The 22,219-nt window shown below is 36.7% G+C and overlaps 1 protein-coding gene across 6 annotated transcripts in view; it reads right to left on the minus strand.

Annotated features, from left to right (window-relative positions):
- DGKB (diacylglycerol kinase beta) overlaps positions 1-22,219 on the minus strand; it is a 648,769-nt gene that overhangs the window by 545,183 nt on the left and 81,367 nt on the right. For 3 of the 6 annotated variants that reach the window (XM_060156128.1, XM_060156126.1, XM_060156124.1), the window contains exons 2-3: positions 9,351-9,427; positions 5,455-5,475 (exon numbers count right to left, since the gene is read on the minus strand). In XM_060156128.1, coding sequence (XP_060012111.1) covers positions 5,455-5,475; positions 9,351-9,427 — 98 coding nt within the window. The remainder of the gene's footprint in view (positions 1-5,454; positions 5,476-9,350; positions 9,428-22,219) is intronic. The other 3 variants (XM_060156129.1, XM_060156127.1, XM_060156125.1) reach the window with 1 other exon arrangement.

The raw sequence follows: 22,219 nt of genomic DNA on the forward strand, positions 1-22,219 counted from the left end.
GTCTGTATCCAACTACATTTTGTACTTAGCAGGAATCCGTCCTACTTTCACAGAGTAGGACGTTGTCTTGCCTATGTTTCAGTGCTGTCACTAGAACTGCTGTGAGCTGTTACTGAGGCACACACCATATGCTCTAAAAGTTATTTCTCCTCAAAAACTCAATAAAGATTTTGGGAACAACTATGCATATATAATTTTCATTAACAATGTCAGTTTTTAATGACTGCTTACTTGCATCTTTATTTTGAAAGAAAATTTCCAAAGGGAGTTCTCTTAATGAAGGTATGTGTGCAGGCAGAATTACAAGTATCTCTTCTTCCCTGCTAGACTATAAGATCCAACACAACACTGCATCACATAGTGCTTAAAATAGTGTCTTTTACATTGTAAGTCCTCCTTATATATTTGAAGTATGGACACTGGAATAGCAAAAAAAGAAGAAACAAAATAGCACAATTTCACTCAATTACCTCTTTGTAGGAAATCTAGCAACAAAGAAAACTGATTCAGGTAGGATGGTAAGAATTTGTGAAACAGAATAAATAGAAAAAGCTTCTGAGCAGGAATATACTGTTTCACTTAATAAATCTCAAATGAGATTATTTTAAAGTATAATAGCATATGGTTATATATTTAATATTGTAGATTAAAATAAAATAAAATCAATAAAACTAATGATAACAAAATAACCAAAAATTTGGAAAGGTTTCAAATATATACTATCCTATAAATTCTATTCTTTCTAATCCATCAAGGCCCAAATATACCAGGGTTATTATTGGGAGAAAAATCAAGATGGGAAGGTGTAGAAGGCAGACTAGGAAATACTCAGCCAGCATGTGAGAGTGAGGGATTGACATTTTACAACTGGGTAAAGACTTAAGAATTCAGGGCTTAAGAATTCCCTGAGTTGAAGCATTTTGTCAGCAATTTGAAAATATATTTAATAGTTTGACACTTTTTGATAGCAAAGATCATCTTAACCATTTCTATTTCTCCCACAGGTCCAGATACAATATCCAGTATATAACATACATGCAATAAATGCATTTGGGACACAACCCAATTATTTTTGTTCCAAGTGCTTTTCTCACTTTCTGTATATTTATCTCTCACCACTGCATGCTTTTATGCCAAACTCTTTCTTAAAGCCTCCAATATCTCCTTTTAATCTTCATAGTTAGTGATACACTCTATTATCCGTAAGTGGAAAAATAAAATTAGGTGTTTGCTTAATATGTTTGTTGCACATAATGGAAACTCTCTAGATGTTATTGTGTTCCAGGAACTGCACTAAGTATTAATATGTTATGTGTATGCTATACTTCAATCCTCACGATAACCCCTTAAGTAAATGCTACTAACACTCCTATTCTATAGACAGAAAGCTGAGGCTCAGAAAAGTCAAGCAAATTGCCCAAAGCCAAAAGCTCCTAGTTAGTGCCAAGGATCTAAATATTTCTGACTTCAAAGGTTACTATGTTATAGTTAATCAAAGTATAATTCTATAGACAGATTTTTATTTTTCAATATTCATACCTAGTACAACTGGTTTATCACCATCAAATGTATTGACTAGTGTATCAATAAACTAGCCATTAGAGAAAAAAGGAAAATAAAATAAAGTATAAAAATAAAAAGTAATGGCATAACTATCTCTACTCAGTTCCACAATCTTGAAAACTGAGTTGACTGTAACTCTTTTTGACATACTAAGTGTAACCTATTACTTCTTTTTTTTTAACCTATTACTTTTGACCATATATCTGCAATGTGTTCTAACTCTGCCCCCAGCCTCTATTACAATCCCAAATGCCCTCCCAGTTTTTGTCATTTGATTGGACTGCTTCAATAACTCATACCTGATCTTCTCTTTAACTTAAGCCTGTTGTTCACATTGGCTTTAGAAGTATTTTCCTAAGTGGAAAATTTAACTCGTTGATCTTAGGAATATCATTCATGATTTCCTTTACTATTAAAAAAAACCCTTAAAATCCTTAGACACTCTAGGCCATTCTACATAAATCTCTAGATTTATTTTCCCCTAATATCCTTAAATGTACTTCTGTTCAAAAAAACTATTCCTATTGATGAAAACACACAAACAGAAACAACATACAAACCTTAAGATAAGTTTTAGTTGTAGCAAGCACCTAAAGAGTTTGCTCTACCTGTCCCTGAACAAGTGAAAAAGATCACCTGAAGATCCCAGCGTCACTTTTTCTCTAACTGATTTTTAACTCATATAAATTATTGAATTTTTAACTCATATAAATTATTTTTAACTCATATAAATTATTTATAACTCATATAAATTTTTAACTGATTTTTAACTCATATAAATTATTTAATAAATGTTATGAAAGAAATGAAAGAGCGACCTACACAGAATGTTTAAATACTGCATATCAAAGTTAGCTGTTATGATTAAACTCAGGAGAGTTACTAGTTTATTTTTTAAATTATTTAACCTTGTTTTTAAAACTCATCTGTAGAGAAAGCAATTGGAAGCAATTAGTATAATTGTATTTTATATACCCTAAATATTTACCTATTGTTAAACTTCTGTATATTTATTACAGAACACTAAGGGAGAAATGGATCAGCTGTGACATATCAACTGTAACAGATATCACCTAGCCACGTGAAGCAGTCAAATCATTAATCCAAGCTTTCAATTTAGGATAGATGTAGCAGATGGTCCGTTCTCAAATTCTAGATGTTTTCAGAGATATAAAATAGTTTGTTTTTTTGGTAAATGTTGAGATTTGATCCTCAGTGCAATTAAAAGAAACATGCAAGAAGTTATTCAACTTGATTTGTTTAATTATGACATAACTAATTAATCTCACAAGTATCCATGCAAATATTTTCTCAAATTGTTGGATGTGGTTCCTTTCTATGCAAGAGCAATTCTCTGAGTATCAAGGCATAAAAACTGAAGCAACATGGCGAAATAAAAGTTACTATGTATTTAACAATAAGTAATACAAAGGCAAAATTGGGTTAATAACAATTGTAGTAGGCATTTTATTCTTCAATTTGCTGGTACGTTTTCAAAACTGTGTTCTGGTTGTAGCTTTGATAAGAGGAGGAAGATGACTGAAATTGTGCTGATAGTAATAGGGAAGAGAAGCAGAAATACTGGTTAACATGTTACATCCATTCCTTGCTAACTAATTGTCCTGGCATTTATGCAGTTGTGAGAGGTGGAGCAAATACAACAGACACCATAACTACTGCCAGGACAGCGCTCTGGATTGCAACCAGGCCTGATAGGGGAAGCAAATCCCATGTCATGTCCTCCACTCATATCTCACGGTAGAAGGAAATTAATTTAGCGTTGGGAAAGACATCAGAGTGACAGCGTTATATTTACTACTTTATAGATGAGGAAAGTGAGGCTCTGAGAAAATCAAGGTTACAGGATTGGTTGGGGTGTGTCTCAGATATTCTCCCTTTCACCTTTCATAAATTTTCCAGAACTTTCATATGAAATCGTGTTGCTCCTTACAGCGTGATTCACAGCCACTGCCTCAAAACATCAATGGAACACCTGGCAGACAGAGACTTAAGTATTTTGCATATACTTTAGAATTTAACCCTTTTAACAACTCAGTAGAGACAATACTCTCTTCATTTTATAGGTGAACAAACTCAGGCTAGGAGAGATGAAGTAACTTGTCCAAGACCTGCTCGTATGTGGCAGATATGGATTTGAACTCAGTTCAGTTGGAAACCTAAGACCCCTAAGACCATGTTTTCTCTGTTATACTTTCCAGGTGCTTTCTTTAATGGTAAAGGTTGAATTTGGTTCTGGAAGTACAATTATAGCTTACAATACAAGGGTGTTTATAGCATTGCTAATAATTATAATAGTGTCAATATCCTTGTTAAAGACATTTAAAATATACATTAGGCAGCAGCACTACAAAATGTAGGTTCTGAAATCCCAGGTTTCTTATTAAGGGGTTGAAGCAACTCACTTGTCTGAATAACACAAACCCAGTACAGAGTACTGAGTACAAAGATAGAGTACACCCAGGGAGCTATGAAAATTTAAGTCAGCCTTAGGCCAAGAATCATCTAATGACAGGAAATGTAAAAAGAAAACCCTACACTCACAGAACACTGATAAACAAAGAACACACATAGAGTAATAAGTATGCATGCCCTCATTCTTTTTCCTTTTGGCTACCCTCAGCTTTCTGCATTCTTTCTACTCTGCAACTGAAATTACTTCCCTACTAAACAACTGCATATGGAACAAAGGCTGAGCCAGGAAAAGGAAGGAAGAAGCTCATTCTACTGACCCCAAGAAAAGACGCTCATTTGCCACCAGTTTTCAAACAGCCTGGAGCAGGGATGAAGGTTGTGCAGAATGGTGTGTTTGTTGAGTAAGGTGTTCAACAAATGCCCTTTAAAAACTAGGGCCTGCTTAATAAAAGCAACTGTTTACTCTGAGGGGTTGCCTCCTAACAACATAAAGTTCATGTAGACTGTCTTTGGGGGAGCTAGTAGGTTTCCACAGAGGTCAGGGATGAGATCAGGGAAAGGCCATCCTGTGAAAGGGGCTGGTAAAAATCATCACCGTCAATGAGTTGCCTTTTCAGTTGTGCTTCATCCTAGGAGACTGTAGTATGTAGGACGAGTGTCTAAGTCAGTCAAGATCGTTCTGATGTAATCAATTGTACTCGGACATGTTGGGGATGAAACTGCAGTGCTTGTTGTCATTGAAACAACAGGGAAACTTGTGAATAAGAAGCAACTAGTACATAGCCAGTATTGTCCAAGGGAGACAATGTTATGGTTTTAGACAGCTCATGCATTTTAGTAAGATATATTCCCAGCAGGATATAAACATCTCCATTTAGAGAACTCAAAAATGTGTTGTAATTCTAGGGATCCAACAGAACTATGGACCTAAAACTTCCTTGACAAAATGGACTTTACTAGGAGAGACTGGTTGAAACAACAGATGGATTGCTCTTTTTCCCAGGAGGGCTAAAATCAAGAGCTTTTCACTCATATTTTCTTCACAGATTCTAACAGCACTGTAGACCAATTAAAAAGTCCTTATCCATCTCATTTAAAAGCAATTATTAAATCTCCCACTGTAAAATAATAAGTTAAGACTTTCATTAAATAGATCATTTTACCAGAGCCTGATTCTATTTCGGTAAAATTACAAAATTAAGTTCAAGGGTCTACAAAACTGAAGCCGGCACTCTGGACCCTTTTTGATTCTACTGAGGTATCAGCTCCTCCATTTGAGTCTTTAATTTAAACAAATACCAGTCACTTACAACTTTATAAGTATTACAGTTAATATTGTATATTATACGAATCTTATTGGCACAGAAGTGTAGCTCAGTGATACGGATAAGAAATTCATAGCTCACATCAGAATAAAGAAAGAAAAGACAGATTTTAATAGAAAAGAAAATGTCTTACTTGTTTAAGAATGTCTTGTTTCTGCGCATGCAAGGAAAGAAAGAATACATGCGTTAAGGTAAGATAATTTATACTTATCATCTCATATTGTTGATAATTTAACTAAAAAGTCAAGTTTACAGATTGATTTTAAAGCATACCCTAGATCCATGGGTCTAAAAATGTGGTTCGAAAATAGCGGCTTCAGCATTAGCTGGGAAACTGATAAAAACAGAAAATTCTGAGCCCCATTCCAGAAACTAAGGGGAGGAGGCAACAACCTCTGTTTTAAGAAGACCCCCCAGGTGATTCTGATGCCAGCTAAAATGTGAGAATCACTGAATCAATCAATCTTAGAATGTAATAAGCAAACAGTTCTAATTGACATGAGATAAATATAATGAATAACACATACAGTAGAATTAAAACCTTCCAGAGAAGAATGTGAAAATATAACAGTATATATATAGATAAATTCGATTATACTATTCCCCACTCCTATTTCCTTCTATTAGAATAACATACCCAGCCTCTCTCCACCCCTTTAAAGACAAATATCTTTCTATACATAAGCCACTGCTTAATTTCTTCCCATCTATTTAGATGTCAATGAAATAATTTGGTGTGGAATTTGGAATCCAGGGAAAAAATATTTATATATGCAATGACAAACTGATTCTTTCTCACAGTATAAAATTCGATGACTCTCATGAATCAGTTACATCTGAGATGTTCTGAGTGTGTTTTACTATGAACCTTCTCACAAGGACTGGATGGCCACTACAATCTACCTGTAATCATACTCTTTATATTGTCCACATAAGATTAGGTGGAAACTAATAGGCATCTCTTACCTTGTTGGGCATGAGTCAGTAATAATTATGTGCAATGGAACAATGCTATGCTCATTACAGAAGCAATGTAATGCTTGCAATGACATGCAATGTCATTCAGTGTATGTGAAATACCTTTCCCTTCCCCTTATCCTTCTCATCTCCTCAGGTCTTCCCTCTCATTGTAATGGCCTAGCCAATTAAGTGAAGAGGAAATGTCTTAGACTGGGATTCCAGACAACCAGATTTTAACTACAGTTATTGTCACAAACCTAGATGGTTAATCTTGGGAAAGTCATTTTACTTTCTTTTTTTTTTTTTTTTTTTTTTTTTTGCCGTACGCGGGCCTCTCACTGCTGTGGCCCCTGCCGTCGTGGAGCACAGGCTCCGGACACGCAGGCTCAGCGGCCATGGCTCACGGGCCCAGCCGCTCCACGGCATGTGGGATCTTCCCGGACCGGGGCACGAACCCGTGTCCCCTGCATCGGCAGGCGGACTCTCAACCACTGCGCCACCAGGGAAGCCCCATTTTACTTTTCTTAAGATGAGTTTCTTTACTTAAAAACTTTATAATCATATTTGTTTGGTTATCTCAACACTTTTCTCAAGTTTTTATTCTTAAATAATCTTTAAAGCCATTGTTTAAATTTATATTTTATGAGTCTGTCATTTATTTCCTCATAGGAATTAAAAATAAATGAGTCATCCATATATTACACAATATTTCTCCTCTATTCAAATAGACTTAAACAGGTCACATTTTCATTGGATTAAGCTTTTATACACAGAGCTTTTATAATTCAGTAGCTCAAGTGAATCATAAGAAAAATAATGCATCTACTATTTAAGCAGCTTTACTTTGTAAAGGGGAGAAGCAATTTTAAAAGATATTTAGGTTGTTTTCTCTTTGTAAATACATTTTATATGGATGATACAAGCCACCTCCATTTTAGAAAACCAAGTATTAGTCATTTACTCCAAAGCAAGACTAGATTAATCACTTTTCTTGTACAACTGAACATCGATTAGGTAGTCACTCATCTATGCCTACTTTGGGCTCAACTTGACCAGTCAATAGAGAGTGGTAACTGCACATGTGAGTTGACAGTATGAATTATTTCCTACTATTAAAGTAACCTTTTATAAACTTGATGAAGGCATGTACTGAACAGAATCTCTAGGCTTTAAAGATTTATTTCTAAACACTGAATATTCCTAAATATTTCCTATTGGCTTTTGTAAAATACATACTAGTGTTTAAAAGACTCATAAAAACTTAAAAATTTTCTCCTGATGGGAAAATACCTATCAGCTTTAAAATCTGAGAGTGATTTCACTCTTAAATTAGAAATACTTTTGGGTCTTAATGAGATCTAACTTTTTTGTTTTTCAACTGTTCATTATTTTAATAATGCACTTCAAGAGCAGACCTGTGCACTTATGGAGAGGTATTACATTATTGAAAAGGCTGACATCATATGTGTGTCTAACAATGAATCTAGTAATTACCTCAATAAATCCAGTACATGGTGATTGATAATCCCCATGAAACATATAATGTCAGTAAGACTAAGTCTTGAGAGTCCTTTAAATAAGAAATAATTGAAGCAAACAAGATCACATTCCAACTGAATTTATAGCCGACAGCTATCTTTAGGGGGAAAAAACTGTTTTTCTCTCTGTATGTAGATTAGATAACATGCATGTTTTCAACTATGATTGGGAAATGTAAATATTAATGAATTTTGGGGGTCTTACAGCAATTCAGTAAAGCTGTCATCTTTACCTTTCCAACCCTGCTTTCTTGGTCTTTGAGATTTTCAGTTCTACCAATTTATCTGCCAACATTCTTTCTCTCACTCTAAAGCATCTAGGAAAATGAAATGTGAGGAAAATGCAGGCCAGATGCCTGCTTTTTTCCCTCATGATATAGGCAAATGGGAGTAGCTTTAAATTGTCTATTTTCTGCATCATTTGTAGGCACTAAACATTAACTTTATTTTTTAAAAAGAAAATAAATCTTAGGTTAAAGAGCTTTAAAAAGTATAATTATGTATCAGAATGCAGACAGAATAAAAATATGGAAGGAAAAATAGTAAATATTGGAGTAAGAATAGTAAGTACTGGAAATACTAAAAGGAAATTATAAAACAATATGAACATTTTGAGGTCAGAATTTAGAGATTCGGTTTTGACTAAAATATTAGTTCTATGAATCCCAGAGAAGTTAAATATTAAGGATAGCCAAGAACTGTGCTTTTGTAAACATTCAAAACCACAATGGTAATGAAAACAAAAAACAGATCACGTTTTCATCAGCAAACAAATCTATCTAATGAATGGCTAGATAATACATCCAGGCAAAAGAGTCTTCTACAAAGGGCAGTTTCTTTTAGCTCCCATACAACCCAACTGTCACTTGGTGAAGCTGCAAAAGAACTTACAGCAATGATGATCAAACGTTTAATATGTAACATTTCTCAGCTAACCCTGTCTTAAAGACAAGGTTATTAACAAATAATTAGGGAGGGAAAGACATTCATTCAACCAAGGTGCTTCAAAGCAATTGACAGGACATAAAGTTTTTATAGGGAGACATTCATAAGCTTATTGGTAACAGGCTAAAACAAGATAAGGAGAAAAAATTCCTCTCTTTGTATCCAAGCCTGCTCTTTAAAGTAAGAGACCACTTATATCCATCACGGAATCTTTCTTCAGTCAAGGGAATACTGCCTGCCCCATGCCAATGTTCATTTGGGGTTAACATCTGTAGGTCATAGAGTGAGAGTCAGACACACTTTCTCTCCCGTTCTATCTAAAACTGTTTCCTGACTTTTAGGAAAAGAACCTAGCATGTATTATAAATAATCTATACACTTCCAAGCACACAATATAGAAATGTTCTTTTCATTAGAAAAATGCTTTTGGGTGAAAAAAGTAGTACACCATTTAATGTATCTTCCAGAATAGCATTTCATTATGAATTTCATTTTGTATATGAATATCTATTTCCAAGGACTCTTTATTAAGAAATCCCTCCTCCAAACATCTATATGAAACTTAAATAAAGAAAAAAGGTTTTACCCCTTCAGGATTATACTTTGCAAGCACACCATTACCATGGAATTCTTCAAGAACGTCTTTTAATTTCTTTGTAGAATCTGTAAGAAATAGAAAACACACAAATTATTTATATATGCTACTGTGGTTATATAATACAGTCCAGAAACAAGGACTTCTTAAAATATAAATAAATATCACCAGATATTAAATTTTAAGACAAACATGCAAAATGTTCTTTACCATTTTTGAAGGGCTATCTAATTGGAAAAGGCAATCACAAAAAAAGAAACAGGGGAACTCCCTGGCAGTCCAGTGGTTAGCACTCGGTGCTTTCACGGCCCGGGGCCAGGTTCAATCCCTGATCAGGGAACTAAAATCCCGCAAGCTGCACTGCAGGACCAAAAAAACCCCAAACAAACAGGAAAAAGTATGTTTTGACCAAGAATGGGGACACTGCCTATGTATTACACAAACTAATGTGCAAATAAATGAATAGGTAGTATGCTTCCTCCCTGTTTCTTTTGATAACGTAACTTCTAAATTAATGAAATAGTCTTAGTTTTTTTAAAAAAATAGGTATTCTTTGTTAAACTTAACAATACACAGTGCATTTTTCAAGAATCAGTCTATTAACTAATAATAGCCCTGCTGAATAAATAAGAAAAATAGAATCCATTCAGAGGCAAACTATAGATCTTAGTATTTTGCAGGCATTTTCAGAGAGAATTTTCTAAACATACATAAAGTTCAACTTATTTTATATCAATTAAGAAAAAAGTTTAGATATGTTATGAAAAGTATTTTAAATTATGTTTTGTCAAAATCTTTATAGTTTTCAGGAGTTTCATCATATTAAGATGGTAACAAAAGAATCTTGAATTAATGCATGAAATAATGTCATGGAAGAACACAAATATTATGAGACTTAAAAATTATATATAAATATAATAAAATATATGTATTCAATCTACTAACATAATGTTCTCATAGTTATCAAAATATAATTTTCACTAAGAAATCTCAGAATTATATATTTAAATGAGAGGAAAACAACACCTAACAAATACTGCTGTCATTTAAATACTCAATCAGTTTAAATAACAGTGATAAAAAAAGCTTGAAATTAAAATGTGGGAAATAAAAGATTTTTAGTTTCCTATTAGGAAACAGGGCATGGATATTATTTCCTAGCATTTGAATATAATCTTTCCTGACTACCTCCTAAGACCCAGTGATTTTTGAATCATCATAAAACAAGTTCCAGTTCCCCAAACACTAATTTACAAATGAGCTTTTGAAACACTCTAAAAATTCACTCTTAGATGCCCATCAAATGCATCATGCCTGTATTTTACAAATTATACTTTCATTTGTATTTATAAATTTGTTTCTTTATACCGTAAATTCTGTTTAGTTTTGTATGTATGTGACTGTATTTTTTTATTGTGATAAAATTCACACAACATAAATTTACCACTTTAATAACCATTTTAAAGTATACAATTCAGTGGTTCATTAGTATATTCACAATGCTGTGCAACCATCACCACTATCTGTTTCCAGAACATTTTCTTCATCCCCCAAAGAAACCCCAAAACCCTGGACTTTTCATACAAATGGAATTATATAATGTATTGTCTTTGTGTTTGACTTCTTTCACTTAGCATAAAGTTAATGTATGTTGTAGCATGTGTCAGTAGTTCATTCCTCTTTACAGGTAAAAAATATTCCATTTTATGAATATACCACATTTTGCTTATTCATTCATCAGCTGATGTGCATTTGAGTTGTTTCCATGAATAATGATGCTATGAACATCAGCGTATACATGTTTTCGTTCAAATATATGCTTCAGTTCTCTTGGGTATATGCCTAAGAGGAGAATTGTTGGGTCATATGGTATTTCTATGTTTAACGTTTTGAGGAACCGCCAAACAGATTTTCACAGGGCTGTACTATTTTACGTTACTATCAGCAACGTCTGAGGGTTCCAGTTTTTCTGTATCTTTGCCAATACTTGTTATTTTTTAGTTTTTTAATTAAAGCCATCCTATGGATATAAAATGGTTTTGATTTGCACTTGAGTAGTCATTTACTAATGACTAGTGATCTTGAACACTTCTTCACGTGCTTATTGGCCATTGGACCATTTTTTAACTGGGTTGTTTGTCATTTTGTTGAGATTCTCTGGGTGTGTGTGCATCTGTGTGTGTGTGTGTGTGCGCGCGCGCGCACTGTAACATGCTTGAAGTCCGTACAGATTCCTATATATAAATATTTTTCATTACATATCTTGCCAGCACTTTCAATACTGTGATCAAGGTTAATTTGTTATTCTGTGTCCCTTGCTAAATTGAAGGTTTCCCTATGGAAGACAATGCACATTTTCATTTTTGCACAGCATTCAATTTATTACAAAGCTGAAACAATAGAATTGCAATAAATATTGGGATTGAAATAATCACAGCTATTCCTAAAATACAACAAATTACAGTAATTGCTTTGATGTGCACCTTGGCAGAAACTTATACTACTTCAGAGATCAGGTGCTATATTAAAAAGAGACATGAAGCTGACTCCTTACTTTCAAATCCTTCTCTGGGGATGATAAAGCACTATTCTAAGTTAGCAAAACACCTTTTACTTCCTCTTGTTTATTAGATGCAGATTCAGACCCTTCTGTACGTACCTACAGAGACATACATATATAGATGTGTAAATCCTGGAATAATATATCCCAATAGACTATTTTAACCATAGCTTGGCTCCATGATAAAACTGAAGGGGAAGAAGAAAAATTTGGTTTCTTATACACAGGACTTCCACAGAACTTCACAGATACCATGGGCTTTTCATTTCACATATGCATAGGAATACACAATCAGTAATCATTTATAGATGCCCTGGAGAAAGGAACAGCCTTCAAAATTATTCACGTCACTTTTTAACAGTTTACTGGTCATAGTTTACACTGAAATATTCTTAGTGGGAGACCGCTAGGAATAAATTAATGAATTAAGAGCCAAAATCTCTATTTCTGTGACTGCATTTTCCATGAGCTGAGGCTCAGTGATGATCTTGGTCTGGGACAATTTAAGAAGCTCTGATTCATATTCAGATGAATCACCATCAACTCAACTTGCTCCTTTTCCAATTCTCAAGTTCCATTTTTAACATCTTGACATCTGAAGTTTACCCACAATCCAATTCCCACTTCACAATCTAGTTTAGAACATGGAGCCTTATCTTGCTCTTCTATTCATGTCCCAGTAAACTTTTTGGGTCCAACCTCCCTGAGACTAAAGTCTTGACTTTTCCAGCCAATCTTCTATAGATGGAGATTGTACATGGAATATCAGAGGGTTCCAGATATCTTGCCTTAGCCCCGTATTATTTAAACAGAATTCCCTTATGTAAACTGTCTTCATATCTGTTTGGATTCCCAAATTGCACTGGATTGTGAAATACCTACTGCTGTGTTCTAGTATCTTTATAGGAACACCCACTTACTTATTTTGTAACTCAGTTGCTTTTCTGGATTTGTTCCTATTACCTATCAACATAAACATTCCTAACTTTTGATTATAATCAACTGTCTGTCCAAAACAACATTGGGCGGGAATTCCCAGCAGCCCAGTGGGTGGAACATTGTGCTTCCACTGCAAGGGACATGGATTTGATCTTTGGTACGGGAACTAAGGTCCCACAAACCACATGGCTTGGCCAAAAAACAAGAGCAAAAATACACCGGGGCAGCAAAGAGAAGAAAGGATGCATAACTATGTCCAACCTACCCTCTAGTACAAGACATACCAAGGAAGTGACACCTAGATGAATAGATAGTAGCTGAGTGAAAGACATAGTTCCAGTCATATTTGAGCTAATATTGGAACTTCAAGTATGAGAGCACAGTGACAGATTCTGGGCTGAGAAATCCAAGCAGGAAGCCAGACAGGCAGGCAGCTGTGAACTGGGAGATCAATTCACTGCTAATACGTATTTGTAATGGGACAAAGGTCCGGCTTCCAAAAAAGATTGGCAACTGAAATGCCAGGCAGCCAGGTAAAAACAGCTGCCTTAACCCTTGGGATAAGGGATTAGGACAGATGCTCAGCACAAACTATTGGGTCTCCTAGAAAGCAAAGGAGGATCACGATGAGGCAATTCTGAAATAGAGGGCTAATTCCAGAGTCAACAATGCTTGCCTTGGCTACTAGGGCAGAAAACTTAGAGAAGAACACTGGATACCAATGGCTGCCTTCTGACTAGCATATCCATCTTACGAGGAAGTAACTTAATGTTATTAACCACAACAAAGAGAACAGGGTCATTTTAGGTTGTCTTTTCCAACACTCTCAGCATCATCTAAAAAGTAAGGTGGTACTAAGCCCCAAAGCAGGAGTAATTCTGTTGAGCAAACACTTTTGATATATGCTGAAATGGAGGAAATCTACCTGGGGATTGAGAGGGGAGATTCTGGCTTGTCTTTCTAGCACCTGCTCTAGTGCATGAGTCGTCCCAGAGGTCCTCTAAAGTACTCGCTCCCTGTGAATCCTCTCATGTCTGGCTGACTCACATAATATCCAATGCCATGAGAGTTAAAGTAGCTACATTTCAGAAATGTTCAGTTAGGAATATTCTGAATGTGTACATGATTTTCAAGGAAAATTTAAATCCTTTCATATAATCCTGACATAAAAATAAATTGAAAAGTGTATTTGGCAATGATTAGGAAATAGAAGAATCAAGCTAATGGGTCCCAAAAAATGCTACATAAAAAAGTAGAACACTTTTAGTTTACTCCCTCTCTCTTTAGGTGTCTGTTGCATCTTGAATAAGCTTCCCTTGTGATTTTACTGCCTCTTTGCTTCTTTATTCCAAAAAACTCAACATGTGTTTGTCAGATTAATTGCGAAGGCCCCATGGAGTAATGGAAAGATGTAAAGCCAGATAAATTTGGATTTGAGTCTTGGCTCCAGAACTCTTGGCTGAATGTCCCTGGGCATATATTTAACCTCTCTGTGGCTCAGTTTTCTAATACTTGAAATTGGAATAATGATACAGACCTTGAAATACTGTGTCTAGCAAAGTGTCTAGTGCCCAGTAGATTCCTGTTCCTTTGTTCCATCCTAAACAGACTTCAAACACATCATCATCATTCAATATTTCCTTTTGTCTTTGAATTGAAGCACAATTGGCATCATAGATGTCTCAAAATATGATCCAAACATACCTACAGATATTTATTTTCTGTGCCTTCCATATTTACAATTCAATATACAGACATCCAATTCCCACGGTATCTCATGATTCCAGAGTCCTTCCTTTTCTCATTATGTTCTTTTTGCCCAGCATTCCCTTCAATGTCAAATGAAGTCCAAGCATAATATATGCCATAGTTTACCTGCCACCTTGTCTGCAAAACTTCTCAGGGCCACCTTCAACTACAGCAGACAGCAATTTGCCCTGTGTGGAACTCCTCATAATAATTCTCTTAGAATCTATACTCGATTTATGCATTGAGTACTATTAACACTATGAATTAAAGTTTGCATGTGTAGAGTGTTTTGGAGATTGCAAAGTGTTTGATCTTCTTATGTCATTTAAAACTCAAAATTGGGCTTCCCTGGTGGCGCAGTGGTTGAGAGTCTGCCTGCCGATGCAGGGGACACGGGTTCGTGCCCCGGTCCGTGAGCCATGGCCACTGAGCCTGCGCGTCCGGAGCCTGTGGGAGAGGCCGTGGCAAGAGTAAGAGGCCCGCGTACCGCAAAAAAAAAAAAAAAGAAAAGAAAACTCAAAATTACCTTATGACTTCATCAAACTTTCTCCCCATTTAAAACATAAAATCAAGGTTAAAGAAGTCATTATTTATTCAAAAATCACACAGATAAGAGATTAAGGTACTGATCCAAATTCTTGTATATGACATAAATCTGGTCTCTTTATGTTAGAAAAAGAACTAATAGAATTTTCCATTACAGCCAAGTCTTCTTCTTTGGAGTCCATGACTTTTATTAAGTTAGTCCAGAGAATTTTATTACTTATTTTTCTAGTACATGGAAATATTCTCTTGGTTTTTTACCGACTTAAATTAACAGATGAAGGATACATCTTCTATGTATACAAGAAATATAACAGGAGGGGTCAAGATAGTGGAGAGAAAGATTCTGAGCTCATCACCTTCCATGGGCACAGCAAAATTACAACTATTTACAGAGCAACTATAATGAGAATGACCTGAAGAATAGCAGAAAAGATCTTCTACAACTAAAGATATAAAGAAGGAACCACAAAACTGTGGGAGGGATGGAAATGTGGTATAGTCAAGAATAACAAACTGGAAGGCAATCACAATTGCAGAGGTTCCCCCCAAGGAGTGAGGGGTCCCACAACAAGCTCCCCAGCCCGAGAGCCCTGCAGCAGAAAGCGAACATCTGGCTTTGAAGGCTAGAGGGACTGGCATTCGGGAGAACAGAAGGGCTTTAGGAAACAGAGACGCTGCTCTTAAAGGGCAAAAGCAAAATCTTCACATGCTCTGAGACCAAGGGCTGAGGCAGTAATTTGAGAGGAGCCTGGATCGGACCCATCTACTGATCCTGAAGAGACTTTTGGAAAGGCAAGTCCCCAGTGTCTCACCCTGGGGACACATGATGGTGGCAGCCAGTAGTTTTACCACCCAAATAACAGTCATAGCCACTGTGAGAAGATTATTCTATTCCAATGGTTAACAAGAAGACTATCAAACTTATAAAATTAATTTGTCATTTTTAAAAATAACAAGTTTTTAAAGAACTGACTGTAGATTGATAATCTTGTCCTTTTTTTTTTTTTTTTTTTTTTTTTTTTGCAGTACACAAGCCTCTCACTGCTGTGGCCTCTCCCATTGCGGAGCGCAGGCTCCGGACGCGCAGGCCCAGCGGCCATAGCTCACACGCCCAGCCGCTCCGCGGCATGTGGGATCTTCCCGGACTGGGGCACGAACCCATGTTCCCTGCATCGGCAGGTGGACTCTCAACCACTGCGCCACAAGGGAAGCCCAATAATCTTGTTCTTTATCTGCCAAAGTAAACAGTGCCATGGGTCCCTGTTTCAGTGAGGACATTGGGTTTCCAGGGAAAACTGAGAGCTTTGACAACTTGAGAGAGGCTACCAATGCCTTTAATCTTCATGTTACACGGGACCATGGAAAAGTCATCTTTTACTTCTCTTAACTGATTGATTTCAAAAGTTTCCTTCAAAATCTAGACTCCCTAGCAGAGACTTTTTTCCCCTTATCACAAAGGATATTTGTGGCCTAGAAATCTTTCCTGTGCCCAGTCAGAAGCATCTTTGCAGTGGCTGTTTTAACCCTGTAGTAATAGGGTTGTGTTAGCTGCAACTGTTTTAAAGAAGAGACTTTTCTAATATAAATATTGAACTAGCATTCATGTGCATAACATATGAGCACAGATCTTCCTCAACTTACGATGGGGTAACGTCCTAATAAACCCAACATAAGCTGAAAATACCATAACTCAAAAACGCATTGAAGGGCTTCCCTGGTGGCGCAGTGGTTGAGAGTCTGCCTGCTGATGCAGGTGACACGGGTTCGTGCCCCGGTGCAGGAAGATCCCACATGCCACGGAGCGGCTGGGCTCGTGAGCCATGGCCGCTGAGCCTGCGCGTCCAGAGCCTGCGCTCCGCAAAGGGAGAGGCCACAACAGTGAGAGGCCCGCGAACCGCAAAAAACAAACAAACAAACGCATTGAATACACCCAACCTAGCAAACATCATAGCACAGCATAGCCTAATGAAGATGTGCTTATAACATTTACATTAACGTATGACTGGGCAAAATCATCAAACGCAAAAACAATTTTATAGTAAAGTATTGAATATCTCATGTAATTTATTGAATATTTACCGAAAGTGAAAAAGAGAATGGTTGTATGCGTAGAGAATGGTTCTAAGTACACGGGTTGTTAACCCTTGCAATCCCATGGCTGACTGAGAGCTACCGCTTACTGCTGCTACCTGGCATCATGAGAGAGTAACGTACTACATATGGCTGGCCTGGAAAGAGATCAAAATCTAAAATTCAAAGTATAGTTTCTATCGAAAATATATTTCTTTTGCACCACCATAAAGTCAAAAAATCATTAAATTAACCCATCGTAAGTTGAGGACCATCTGTAAATGATACAAAATTAAATTTGATAATTAACATTTCCCTTAGCTATATATAGTACTTAAAATTAGCGAAAGAGCTTTATCTTTGTCTAACCAAAACAGTTGTGTTTTTAAACCAGAGGTACTCAAACCTGGATCCATCTTACGATCACCTGAGTGATTTTTAAAATACACTGATGCCTGGGCCCAAAACACAGTGATACAGATTGCATTGGTCTGGGGTGGATCTCAGACATAAGGATTTTTAAAAAGCTCCTCACATGATTCTCATATTCAGGTAAGGTTGAATTAACCATTGCTCTGATTCTTAAAAAAGATACACAAAGAAACGGAGAGTTAATCAGCAAATTTTTCCTGCTACATTTTCCTATATATGTATATATATTTTGTCTGGTTGTTGCTCAGTGGGCTTCTATCAGGGAAACAAAAACTTATTAGAACATTTTATATAAAAATTTTTCTACTCTCACCTCTGGTCACAATGGCAAAAAATAGTATTTTGAAATTCCAGAAGTTGACATTGCTATTAATGCAATTCCTCAGGTGATACAGAAGATGCTCTACTTAAATTGTAGTCAGCAGCAGAAAAGAAACACCTACAGCAGTATAGAATAAAACATTTGGAGAACTAGTCATCAAGAGACAGAAGTTCACATCTACTTGCGTGAAAATTTTAATAAAACTACCAAGAGACTGAAAAAAGAAGTAACTATTGTTAAAAAATAGTCACACTGTAGCACTTTATATGCTAGTTGAAATCTATACACTTGGATTTTAAAATACACCCTAGGAAGAATATTCTAATGATACAACTACACTAGGAAAAGATGTAAAATAAGCTCTTAAGGTGTCCTTAGTATAAGTTTCCTCTCCACGTGTTCTTGCAAGTTCTTGGGATCATTGTTAACTTGAAAAGACAACGGCCATAATATCTTCCAGAAAAGGGCTATACACATTGCAGTAGCTAGCTACGTCTATTTACCTGGAAAGACAACTATTTAACTCCAGAATAACTTGATCTGAGACCATGAAGAAAATCTCCTGTCTCCTTTTAATATCATTATTTGCTGATAATACTCTTAAACGACTAGTCCTTAAAACACTTTTATGCGTTTGCTATTATTTTTTCCCTTCTTCATCTACCTATGCTTAACCTTTTGATGTGTGCATCTACTGCAATGCCTTGGACAAAATATCTGTAGGAGTGAATCTTAGATAAACAAAATATCTGAGAATTTTGTTAATAAACCTAAGCCAGCTGGACACTGTCCTAAGAACCCGTGAAATAATTTATATTACATGCATATAGTAATGTATAGGAAATTCACCAGGAAAATATATGCTCTCATTTGAGCCAATCATCTATACAATAACAAAAAGTTGATACGGAAAACAATTTTAATTAAGAATTTTAGGACTTGCCCGATGGTGCAGGGGTTAAGAATCCGCCTGTCAATGCAGGGGACACGGGTTCAAGCCCTGGTCCGGGAAGATCCCACATGCCACTGAGCAACTAAGCCCGAGCGCCACAACTACTGAGCCTGCGCTCTAGAGCCCGCGAGCCACAACTACTGAGCCTCTGTGCAACAACTACTGAAGCCCGTGCACCTAGAGCCCATGCTCCACAACAAGAGAAGCCTCCGCAATGAGAAGTCCGTGCACTGCAATGAAGAGTAGCCCCCTCTCGCTGCAACTAGAGAAAGCCCGCACGCAGCAACAAAGACCCAATGCAGCCAAAAATAAATAAATAAATTAATTAATTAATTAAAAAAAGAATTTTAATTGGTGCTGAATTGCCTGGTTAGATTCAGTGGAGTGCTGGCAAATGTTTAACAACTGCTGAGGGTACAGAGTGCTCACTTGAAATGTTTGCTGATTTAGCTCTTATAAATATTCCCATCATGGCCATTTCAAGCCTTCAGTATGACATCGTGAATGTGGAGTTGGGAAGAGACGATAACATTGGACTCGTATGAGCAGTAGTTAATGAACTAATAAACATAAAATTTTATATACTCTAGGGAGAAAGAACAAGTCTTTCAAAACAAATAAAGATAAAAGGCATAAACAAAAGCCCCAGCTGCAAGTGTGCAATTATTCTCTCAAATATTTGAGAGGCATGCATTGAGTTTAAAACAAGTATTATTCTAAGTACCTGGAATATATTATTGCACAAAACCAAAAATATTCTGGCTCACATGGTTTATAGTCTAGTGCAAGAAGATAGAAAATAAACATAATACATAAATGTTAAAAGATTTCAACTATTATGGAAAAATAGTACAAGGTAAAAGGGATCATCAGCTTGCAGGACAGTTTGTGATTTTAAACAACAAGTTTAGAGTAGACTTTTGTGAAAAGGCGAGACTTGGGCAAAACACTGAATCTAACTTATGTTTTAAAGGAGGCACTCTGTTCACATAAAGCTAATGAAATCTGAATAAGCTTTGTGCATTATACCAGTGTTTTGATAGAATTTTATAAACCATATTTATGTAAGATATAACCATCTGCAGCTGGTACATGGGGCCTCCTGTACATATTTTTTGGTAAGTTTCTGTGAATCTATCATTCCTTCAAAATATTTTTTTAAAGGAGTACTCTACTGTATTGAATCTAGACTGCAGAAGACAAGGATAAAAGCAGGAAAATAATTATGGAATTACTATATTAATCCAGTCTAGAGATATGACTGTGCTTGAAGGTATTAGTGATGGAGCAGATTATTTTTTATTATTATTATTAATTGTTATTTATTTATTTTTGGCTGCGTTGGGTCTTCATTGCTGTGCGCGGGCATTCTCTAGTTGCAGCGAGCAGGGGCTACTCTTCAGTGTGGTGCGCGGGCTTCTCATTGAGGAGGCTTCTCTTGTTGAGGAGCATGGGCTCTGGGCTCACAGGTTTCAGTAGTTGCAGCCTGCGGGCTCAGTAGTTGTGGCTCGTGGGCTCTGAGCTCAGGCTCAGTAGTTGTGGCTCACGGGCTTAGTTGCTCCACAGCATGTGGGATCTTCCCAGACCAAGGATCAAACCCATGTCCCCTGCATTGGCAGGCAGATTCTTAACCACTGTGCCACCAGGGAAGTCCCCTTTTTCTTTTTTTTTTAAATTTTTTTTTTTTTATTTTGACAGATTATTTTGAAAGCAGAGCCAAAAGGGTTTCCTGATGGATTGGATATGGGTTGTGAAAGTGAAGAGTCAAGAGGATCCCAAAGTTTTATGTTTGAAGAACTGGATAAAGAGGAATGGGGAACACTACAGAGGGAGCAGGCTTGGGATGGAGAGTTCTCAACTCTAGTTTTAGGGATTTTACAATCGAGAAATCTATTAGACATCCAAGTGAAGCAATCAAGGAAGCAATTATACATAAGTGTGGAATTCAGAAGAGGGTCTGAGCTAAAAAACTAACTTTGAGTGTTATTTATATAAATGATGTTTAAATCCAGAGCTGGATGATACCACATAGAGAATAAATGTAGAAAAGATACCAAGGACTGAGACATGGAACACTCTGAATTGCAGACATCAGGAAAAGAAGGGGAACATGTAAGGAGACGAAGAATGAGTATCGAGTGAAATAGCAAGAAAACCAGGAGAAGCAAGTGGCATGAATTCAGTGTCACATAATGTCAAGTAAGATGAGGGGCAGAAACTGATCACTGGATTTAGCAAGAAGAAAGTCATTCGTGTCCTGTCAAGAACTGCTTCAGTTTAGTGCTGAGACAAAAGCTCTATCACAGTGAGCTAAGAGAAAATAAGATGGGAGGGGTGGGAGGCAGCAAACAGAGGCAACTCATTCAAAAAGATCTGCTACAAATGGAAGCGAAGAATTTGGAGCAGTAGCTGGACTGCAGGAAGTGGACTCAAGATAATTCTTTAAGAGGAAAAAAAAGAAAACAGCATGCTGATAGAAATGATCCAGTAGACCGGGAACAATTGAAAATGAAGGGAAAAGAAGGGAAAGCCACTAAAATGGTGTCCTTAAGTGGATAAGAAAGAACACAATCTCATTCACAGCAGGAAGTCAGAAGGTCTGGCTTAGGGTGTGGGGCATGGACAGTTTACCTAAGTGAGATGGGACAATATATGGATTCATGTGATGCGGGAGATAGATGTCCAGTTGGTGTGTGTAAAGTTTTCCTCTGATTACTTTAGTCAATGGAGGAGAAAGAAAGGCCATGAGCTGAGCAAAGAGGACAAAGGAAAAGATGGTGATTTGAGGAGAGGTGTGAGGTGTTGAAAAGACAGCGGAAGTGAATGGACAAGGGAAATGGGGCATGACTGTCAGGCCACACGGAAGGCTAGTCAGCTATAAAATAGGGGGAGAGTTAAAATTAACTAGGGTTGTGGTTTGTCCATCCAAGTGCTATGGAGTGAGAGGGGCAAGAGAGTTACGGGGGGAAACAAGGAGACTATTTCAATGATTTCTCATGGGGCACTGCCCTCGGGTGTTAGATCATTACTTCAACTCAGGAAGAGTCCCCTGTGACTCCTCTGGTCATCCTCTTCAGTCTGAGAGAAAAATTTGGGGCAGTTACTGTGCTTTTCAGAGCTCTATGCCCTCTACTCAGACGCCAACCTGCTTTGTACCAGCCATAATGGGATATGAAAGAGAGAAATTGGTACTTCAGGTTATTTTCTATGTGTGTTTCCCCAGAGCTAACCCTACCTCGGTGGTTCTTGTCTTTCTTTTTGTCCCCTTTCCTTCAATTTTTCTCCATTCT

This window comes from Lagenorhynchus albirostris, chromosome 8 (genome assembly GCF_949774975.1).
Source record: "Lagenorhynchus albirostris chromosome 8, mLagAlb1.1, whole genome shotgun sequence".
NCBI lineage: Eukaryota > Metazoa > Chordata > Mammalia > Artiodactyla > Delphinidae > Lagenorhynchus > Lagenorhynchus albirostris.